Source organism: Onychomys torridus, chromosome 13, assembly GCF_903995425.1.
Source record: "Onychomys torridus chromosome 13, mOncTor1.1, whole genome shotgun sequence".
Lineage (NCBI taxonomy): Eukaryota > Metazoa > Chordata > Mammalia > Rodentia > Cricetidae > Onychomys > Onychomys torridus.
The window spans coordinates 47,835-57,914 of record NC_050455.1 but is presented as its reverse complement, the minus strand read 5'-3'; the positions used below and the strand labels follow the sequence as shown (position 1 = coordinate 57,914).

Sequence of the window (10,080 nt, the reverse complement as noted above, 5' to 3'; positions counted from 1 at the left end):
CAGCAAGGTTCTTGCCAGCAGGTATCAACTTGTGGTATCAACTGAGGAAACTGTGGGTTATAATGTAAATAAGATCTCAATGATGGGGAGGAGCTCTGTGGTCCAGACACTAGGCACATAGGGGCTGGCGCAGGCGCAATAGCAGAGGCACCTAGCACATGCGGTGGCAGGGTGCCGTTAAGGACCCAACTGTGGTGGAAGATGGCGTCCAACTTGAGGAAGTCAAACGTGGCCTCCACCAGCTACAAGAGAAAGGTGGGTCCTAAGACTGAACTCACCGAGGACCAAAAGCAAGAAGTTCGCGAAGCCTTTGACCTCTTTGATTCTGATGGGAGCGGGACCATTGATGTGAAGGAGTTGAAGGTGGCCATGAGAGCTCTAGGCTTTGAACCCAGGAAGGAAGAGATGAAGAAAATGATTTCGGAAGTAGACAAAGAGGCCACAGGGAAGATCAGCTTCAATGACTTCTTGGCTGTGATGACTCAGAAGATGGCCGAGAAAGATACCAAAGAAGAAATTCTGAAGGCTTTCAGGTTGTTTGATGATGATGAAACCGGGAAAATCTCGTTCAAAAACCTTAAGCGTGTGGCCAACGAGCTGGGGGAAAGCCTCACAGATGAGGAGCTGCAGGAGATGATCGATGAAGCTGATCGTGATGGCGATGGAGAAGTGAACGAGGAAGAGTTTCTTAAGATCATGAAGAAGACCAACCTTTATTAAGTGACTGGCTGGGGTCCCCGCTTTCTGCTGTTGTGAAAGTAGAACAGAACAGCTCTGGTCTGTTCCCTCTTCCTGCCTCATTTGTCTTGTTTGGCTTCTAAGCCTCTAGATCAATTATACATTTTAATGGTATTTACTATATGAGTTCTGTTGTTTAATTCTCAAGAGCAAACCTAAATGAAAGGTCCTTGAGGCTGGAGGCCACTCACAGCTTTTCATTAAACTGAACACAGAACAGCTTCTAGGTCAAACAAAACTGGTTTTCTGGTCACTTAAGCAATTTTAAATAACATGCATACACTGGTGATTCTTTCACTTCAAGTCAGCATTCTAAGTATGATGAGTTAGAATTTGCCAGGAAGTCATTCAGGCCGTTGCTTTTCACTTAAGTGGATACTGCTCCGAGGGATAATAAGGTGGCTACTTAAGAACTATTTAAATTAAGGAAAGATTACTTAAGAATTAAATTATGGAAAGACAATCCTTAATAAAATGTTGCTTGCTCTTCAAAAATAAAATATAAAGTGTAGGTTTGCTGAGTGTGATGACACACAGCTGTAATCCCCAGTCCTTGGGAAACTATGTATAAGGCCAGCCTAGGCTACATAGCTCCAGGCCATCTGGAGACTATAGAGAGGAATCTTGTCTCAAAAACCAAAAGGGTATTGGGGAGATAGCTCATGTGGTAAGGTGCCTGCTGTGCAAGCTTGGAAACCTGATTTTGGATCCCCAACATCCATGTAAATAAAATCCAGTGCTATCTCCAAGGTTTGGAGATGGCGGAGCAGATCACAGTTTTTCGAGCTTACTGGCTATCAAGCTCTAGTTAATCAGTGAGTTATAGGTTAAGTTAGAAACCTTGTCTCAGTATAGAGGGGCTGGCTGTGTTGGGCACTTGCCTTTAATCCCAGCAGTAGGGAGGCAGATGCAGATGGATCTCTGTGAGTTCAAGGCTAATCTGGTTTATATAATGAGCTTCAGGCCAGCCTGGGCTGCATAGTGAGATACTGTCTTAAAAGAAAGAAGGTGGTAAGCACATACACATGTATGCTGGTACCTGCTCACACACATGCACATATCCACACAAACATATCACATACACACAGAGCTAGGACTTTAGCTCAGTACTAGATTATGTGTATATAGGCTTTCCTTTGGGAGGTGGTTAACTGCAATGGTTACTATTTTCTAGTTTTATTGTGTGCCAATGAGTCTTCCTTTAATGAGTCTAAATTATCTAGTGAGGAGTATGAAGAGAGGATATGTAGACCTAGCACAGGATAAAAATGTAATTTAATTGTGGCCTAAGCAAGTATAACTTTTTAAAGAAATTAAGCTAACTATTCCCCTTGTTTGTTGAGACAGGATTCCTGTGTCCCAGACTGGCCATACATACTCAGTATGTAGCCAAAGATGACTTTGAATTTCTAATCTTCCTGCCTCTACCTCCCAAGTGCTGGGATTATAGGAGTTCACCACTACTGCACCCAATTTATGCAGTGCTGGGGATATAACTCAAGGCCTCCTTCATGCTAGGCAAGCACTCAACTGAGCCACAAACCCTTGGGTTTGTTGGGACAAGATTTCATTTGTATCCCAGGCTATCCTCAAACTTCTCCTGCCTTAGCCTTCCTAGGACTGGGCATCACATGCATTCAACACCATGTTCAACTTGATATTTTAAAATAATTATTTACAAAAATTACAAATTATTTACAAATCTTAGTTCAGGTATTTTTGTTTGTTTTTTAAACTTATCTGATATATGGAGCTGAGGACATGGTTTGTGGCTCAACTGTGAGGATCTGAGTCTGGATCCCCAGGACTTACATAAGAAGCCAAATATGCCTCTGTAACCCCAATGTTAGGAGTTGGGGAAGGGGTGGTAGAGGCAGATCCCAAACTTGATGGCTAACTAATGCAGCCAATTAGCAATGGAAGCATGATAGAGAGAAATATAGGAAGACACTCTAGATTAACCCTTGTCCTTCATAGTACATGTGCATACACATAAGCCACACATGCACAAATACATCCTAAGCTACTCATTCTCAGAAATAGCAATGGTAGTTTTAGTTATTAAAATATAACAACTGTACATATGCTGTTAGAGTTTAGCTACAAGCTACTGTCTGCTAATTCTTAGAGCTTTGTTTCCTTGTGATATGTAGTTAATGTTAGAGGGTCTAGGATACAGTCGAAAGCTATTTCATTGTGACATGAATATGAATACTACTCAGATTGTTGCACTTGTGTCCATTGTCATGGTCTACATGAAGACTGAACCTGAATTGTCTGCAGCCTGTGTGAGTCCTATCACTCTGTTTCAGCTACTTCATCAAAGCCTTTCTCATGGCAATCTTCAGGTACTGCTGTTGCTTTGATAAGTTAGTCCCTGTTATGAGAATTAAGTCCAGAAGATCAGTTATCCTCATTAGTGACAGACACCATCTGCCAGGAAGACAAGTGAAAAAATTTCCAAAATTGAAGCATTTAATGACCAACTTTATGTGAAGATTTCATTTAGGTTTGCATATGACCACAACATCTACCTTTCTTATTGGTATTTGCCATTAGTTTTCAAAACCCCCACCTCAGCAGCATATCTGAATTTTCTCTAATTTGAGATTTGTAAATCTTTCTTAAGGACAGTGTCTTCTTTCATTTTAGAACAAGGAAGGCTTAGTTTATAGCATATACATATACATATACATAAATAATGTTTTTATTTTGTTTTCTCAAGACAGGGTTTCTCTGTGAACAGCCCTGGCTGTCCTGTAACTTGCTTTGTAGAGCAGGCTGACCTCAAACTCACAGAGATCTGCCTGCCTCTGCCTCCTAAGTGCTGGGATTAAAGGCTGTGTACCAACACTACCCAGCTAATGAAAATACTTTTTAAAGAAAGACTAAAAGGGGGAAATAAGCTGAGTGCCACCAACATTTCTCTCTCTGCTTCCTGATCATGGACAAAAATTGATGAGCTGCTTTGTTCTGCCGCCATGCCCTCCCACCACCGTGGACAGCTCCTTAGTCAGTTAGTCAAAATAAATGTTTTGTCAGATATGGGGAAAGTAATCCAGGAACTGAGACTGTTTCCCATGAAAACAATGCCCTGGAGACATACCACTTCCAAAGAAGTAGGAACTGCCACTGGGTTCCAAGAGAAAAAAGTGAGAGATGAAGGTTCCAGGAAGACTTCTCAGGTGTCAGAGTGATAACCTAGTGGTTAAGAGAGCTTGCTGCTCCTGCAGAGGACATGGGTTCAGTACCCAGCACCCACACTGGGCAGCTTACAACTGCCTGAAACTCAAGCTCCATGGGATCTGATGTCCTCTTCTGATTTCCCTGGGCCCCCCCCCCCCCCGGCAATCATACATACATACATACACACAAAAAAAAGGTAAAAAGAAATCTTAACCCCCCCCCCAAAAAAAAAGACTTCTTAACAATCACCTTCCTGATAAAGGACTGTGCTACCTAAGGATTGTGTTCCTGTCAGTCAAGGTACAGAGGCATGGGTTAGATGAAGATCTTTCCCCAGGTGCCACAGATGTTTCAAGTGATTACAGTTGTGGTAGTCTGTTAGGCATCTCCACTTCAGTATGTGTTCCCAGGATGTAACACGAAGTGAAACATCTAGGCAGAGAATCCGTAGACTCACAACTTTCTATTTATTATTACTAAGGTGTATATATTCAGGTGTAAGCAGAGAACAACTTTCAGGAGTTAACTCTCCCCTTCTACTACAGGATCTGGGATCAAACTCTGGTTTTCTGGGCAAACACTTTTATTTTACCCATGAGTCATCTCCTCAGCCTTACAATTTTCATTTTGATATTAATAACCACTCCAAATTACTTTTTCTACATAAGAACACATTGGTAATGACAACCTTAAGAATATGTCTGCATCTGTCTTATATTGGACCTTGTCTGCTATGTTTGTAATTAAAAGTTTTATTATTAAGTGATAATTAACTTACTTTGTACCAAATACTTAATATAGCACATAAACAATAGAACTCAGCATAGCTCTTGAAACAGCACACACCCCGTATTAGACACCAATGTAGAATCATTGGCATACTCCATTATTATATCCATTAAAAACAAAGAAACTAAGTCATAGAGAGGTTATGCAACTTGTTCAAAATTATGTAGCTAATAAGTGCTAAAGGAAGGACTGTAGCCCACTTACTATAGCTCTAGACTTTGGGCACAAAACTAATATCCTTACCCTAACTCTATTGCATTTAACTTATTTGCCAACCTGTCTAGGACAGTGGATGCTTTCCCCCAAAGTCACAGACTTAATAGCACTGCTGGATTTACAATAGTTTTTGAACTTTCCCATTTGGAGACAACCTAAAAAGTTACAGAAATTTCTTTTGAATATTATGAAGAGACAAATCTTTGCCATTGAAAGTAGCCTTAATTTTTAAAAGGACAAACTCAAGTTTGTTTGTGGTTAAATCTGATGAAGAGAATGGCTTGAAAAGTTGGATACTGTCACCTGTGGTGTGAAACAGTAAATGCCATTGAACTAGTGAGCCTAATTTCTTTCAGTAGTTTGAAAACTGGCTTTGAAGGAACTTCAAAGAAGCATCACCAGGAAGGGAGTAGTTGACAGTGGAATCTTTGGGCTAAGTCTCTGATCACCAAGACAACCTGTGTTTTTAAGGAATGACACTCACCCAACATTTATTACTGGTGATGTTCTTTTCTTTCTGTCCTTTTTTGGAGGGAGAGCAGTTTGGAGTTTTGATTGTGAGATCAAATCTCACATAGCCCTGGCTAGCCTCTAACTCTAGAGTAGCTTTGGACTCATTGTTCTGTCCCAGCCTTCAAAGTGCTGGGACTGCCATGGTGGTGGTGTTATTAACTCCCAAGTTTTATATGAATGTAGCCTTTGCTGTGTAGAAGAACTACAACTGTATTTCTAAAGAAGTTACCTGGGGAGAGAGAAGGCAAACCAGTAGGAGATTTTCCTGTATTAAATGTTCAACATAAACCCTTGATTAGAAAAGCCACAGACTTTGCCATTTCAGGTACAACAGTGAACCACTGTGTAGTGAGGGAGACCCATGCTAAGTACCCACAGCTATTTCTTTTCTGGCTAAACTTGGGGAAAATTACTTATTTGATCCTCACTGTCTATAAAATAAGAATTATTACTTTGTCAAGGTAGCATCAGAATTATAAACAACTTATATAAATTAACCTGGTACAAATATATGAAGAAAGAGGATATTTAAAAAAATGAAATGTAGCAAAATTGAGAAGGCCAGAGAACAAGCACATCCCTCTCCCACACAGAGCATAGTAGGCTCAGGACAACATTATTCAAAATAAACACATGTCCTCACCCACATTCACCAACACTTCAAAATAAGCACACCTCCTCACCTGGAAATAAGTTTGGGATCCAGTCGGGGAGATACTGAAAATGTTTGGCAGGGTAGTGGTGGTACCAGACAGAGGTTGACTTACACAGTGTCTTTTGAGAACTGCTGGCAATGACTTGAGGCCCCATCCTCCAGCTCACCAGACCTCATCCCACAGCAGCCCATAGCCTCCAGGTTCCTGTGTGCCATGCTATTAGCTAGCAGCAAAGGACGGCATGCACCTAGGGGGCAGCGATCCACTGAAATTTCTCTCCTTCCTGCTGCTGTCCATTTTCCCAATAGTTCCATCTCGGGGGCCAATCCTTTAACATAAGAACACTTGGGGAACACTCCTCCAGATCACAGACTTCCAATTTCACATGAATATCTTTATTTCTGGTTTAACTACAGCAACAACTAGATAATGGGTTCTCGAGAGAGTACAGCAGGTAAAGGTGCTTGCAGTCAAGGCTGACCACCTGAATTAGATTCCCAAAACCTCTACTTGGTGGAGAGGGAGAGAACCGATTCAGCTGTCTTTTGACCTCCACAAGTCACTCCTGTGTGTGCACACACAAACAAAATAAATGAGTAAGTAAATAAATAGACATTTCTTCCCAATCAGGAGTCCTTCCTGTCTTTTCACTTAGCTGGAGAGAAACTACCTCTACTGGCTTCATACTCATCCTTTAGAAGATCTGCTCCTCATCACTCTGTTCATTGAGCAGCCCATAGCCTCCAGGTTCCTGTGTGCCATGCTAGCAGCAAAGGACGGCATGCACCTAGGGGGCAGCGCTCCACTGAAATTTCTCTCCTTGCTGCTGTCCATTTTCCCAAGATAAAGATGCTTTCTGGGCAGGTAGGTGCACTTCCCGGTTACTATATTTCCTTGGAGGTGGGGAGAACTTCATGTTTTTCTTTCTGTAGCCAAACTATAGTTTTTGCAGTCAAAATTCAAGTGACCTGTTGGGCTATTCCTATTCATATCTTTAAAATTTTAAAGAAGCTAGAAGAGGCTGATGCAAGAAGATGCACCGTCCATATAAAACCATCAGTAAAAGTCACACAGTCAAAGAACAAACAGCATGTCCAAGTAAAAACATGGAGCACAGAGAATTCTCAGTTCAGCTTGCCTCCTTTGTCAAGTCAGGAGGCCAGATGTGCCGATTCCTGCTCGTATCCTGATAAGTCCTGAATACCTAAGCTACCAAAGCTGAGAGCTGTGCATAGTATTTCTGGATACACAAAGTGGCTGGGCTTATTTTTCAATACTCACTGCTTACTGCCGCCCAACAACAATGTTCCCTCTTTCTGCTCCCTGGGACCTTTCTTTCCAAATTGAAACCACGAATGCAAGTCATTCTCACTTGCCTTGTAGCAGGATTTTCAAACTTCTCCCTAAACACTGATGCACCCTTTCAGTCCCTGACAGTGGATAGATAGGTGGGAAAGTTTCCAGAAATATGTTCCAGACATTGTTGCCTAATAAAAAAATGCTGTAAGTGCAGAATGATGAACTACATGGGAAATGCGCTGATAGGGAAGGACATTCAGGAATGTGGAAGTATAACTCCAACTTTGTATGACCTTGAAAAAGTTAGTGTGATCTATTTTCCCAGGTCCCTCAACTAATGCTGAATTGAGCTATGGTTATCTCCCAATTCTTTCTGTGGGCTGAACTGAAGTAAGACCCCACCTTAGCCATCATTCTTCCTGGGAGTCTTTAAGCCTCCCTGCTAGTTTCCTGGCCCTTCAGCACCCTTCCCGGAATACCAGCTGATGAGGCAACTCCTTTCATTAAGTCACCTCCTTGGTGGTGGTAGGTACAGAAATGCCTCTGTGATAATTCCAAACAGTAGTGGGCAGAGGTCAGACCACCAAATACAGCTGTGACACAAGGTTCCCTGCTGGTTTTTTACAGCTGCTCATGATTTTCCATGGGCTCACCTTTAAATTAAAAGAATCTCTGCACTTTCAAGAATTTGAAAACAAAGTCCTGTGTGAGAATGTGAGATGCACTTTTATGTTCTTGCAAGCAATAGGTTGTATTCCCTTTTCTGCACTATGAAACAAAAACAAAAAACAAACACAGCCAAAACCCCCCACAACTATTTTCCCACTCCCCCAAATGCCATATATTAGTCTTTAGCACACACCCATGCTGTTTTGATTTACTGCATTTTAGAATATATCCATTGTTCTCTTTTAACAGCTTTTGGCAACTATTTCAGAACTTGAAATGAATTAGCAAAATGAGTACAATTAGCAAATACCATCAACAAGTGCTAATGGCATGAATATCCCAACAATATACAAATAATATGACAGGCTTTGTGGTGCTGCATAAAGTTTCTTTTTTTAAAAAAAAAGATGTATTTATTTATTATGTATACAGTGTTCTGCTTGCATGTATCCCTGCAGACCAGCAAAGGGCGCCAGGTCTCATTACAGATGGTTGTGAGCCACCATGTGGTTGCTGGGAATTGAACTCAGGACCGCTGGAAGAACAACTAGTGCTCTTAACCACTGAGCCATCTCTCTAGCCCTAAAGTTTCTTATTTATTATTACTCCAGTGTGTGTGTGTGTGTGTGTGTGTGTGTGTGTGTGTGTGTGTGTTATCTGTGTATGGGCTAATCCCACATGTAGGGGGATTATTTGTGCAATTGTTTGAGGAGGGGATCAGAGGAAAATGTTAGTGTGCTGCTTTCTTTCTCTCTCCACCTTAGTATTTTGAGACAGGGTCATTTACTGAACCTGGGGCTAGGCTGGCATTTAGCAAGCCCCAGCAATTCTGCTTCGACCTCCCTCAGTGCTGAGGTTATAGGACCATAGAGTAATGCCCAGCTTTTTACGTGGGTTCTGAGATCCAAATTCAGGTCCTGATGCTTGAGCAGCAAGTGCTGTTACCCAGTGAGCCATCCTTCTATCCATATCTGCACTGTTTTTAACTTTTAAAAAACATGTATGTATTTAATATGTGTGAACAGGCATATGAGTGCTGTGGTGTGTATACGGAGGTCATAGGACTTGTGGGAGTCAGTTCTCTCATTCCATCATGTGAGTGTCAGAGATTGAACTCAAGTCATCAGGCTTTGTGGTAAGTTCCCTTACCCATAGAGCAATTTCATTGACCTCCTATTATCTCTTAAACAGCAAAATGCAGCAAACTAACATGGTTATCAAAATCACTTTTAAATGCCTGTAAGTGTTTTTGTGTTGAAGGTAAGAATGTGATGTGATTGAAGTAGCAAAGTGATCAGAGTTAGATAGGGTTCTGTTTCTCAACCTTATCAGCTTTGTCATATTGAACATATTAACTTCTTTGATCCTTGGTAGTTTTATTAAATTGTTCTTTTTTTTCCCCCGCCCTCCCCTCCCCTAAATTGTTCTTTAGTTTTAATCTATTCTGTAAAACAGGATGCTGGAGATCAAATTCTAGCCTTTGAGTGTGCTAGTCAAATTACAACCAAGCCATAACTCTAGCCCTATTTTATTTACCTAACAAATAGCTTTGATGATGACACTCAGGGTGCTAAAGAACTAAATGAGATTCTATATCAAATGTCTAACAGAGTGGATGACATAGTATAAAATAATGGCAGCTTTCACTTTGGTTTTGTCTCAACTGTTTGTTTTGATTTCTGAGACATTGCCTTGTTAAGTGGTTCAGAATGGTCTGGAACCCATTATATAGCACACACTGGCCTCAAGATGACAATCCTCCTGCCTCAGCTTCTAGAGTGTTGGGTTTACAGTCATGTACCTCTGCACTTGGCTTCATTATTAAGTTTTAAATGGTGTTTTAAACATTTAGGAAAATTAGTGCCAGCAAGATGGCCTAACAAGTAAAAATGCTTGCCATCAAGCCTGATTGATGATCTGAGTTCAAGTCCTGAACCCACATGGAAGAAGGAGAGAACTAATTCTTTTTTCAAGTTGTCCCCTGTCTTCCACATGGGTGCTATGGCATGCTGAG

General features: G+C 41.2%; 1 protein-coding gene across 1 annotated transcript; it reads left to right on the top strand.

Moving 5' to 3' along the window:
* Positions 1-201: 201 nt before the first annotated feature.
* On the top strand, positions 202-720 carry Cetn1 (centrin 1). Its single transcript, XM_036204303.1, has one exon. The coding sequence runs from the start codon at positions 202-204 to the stop codon at positions 718-720; it is 519 nt and encodes a 172-aa protein (XP_036060196.1).
* Positions 721-10,080: the final 9,360 nt, after the last annotated feature.

Coding starts and splice junctions, on each gene's coding strand:
- Cetn1 (XM_036204303.1), top strand. CDS start 202: ATGGCGTCCAACTTGAGGAAGTCAAACGTGGCCTCCACCAGCTACAAG.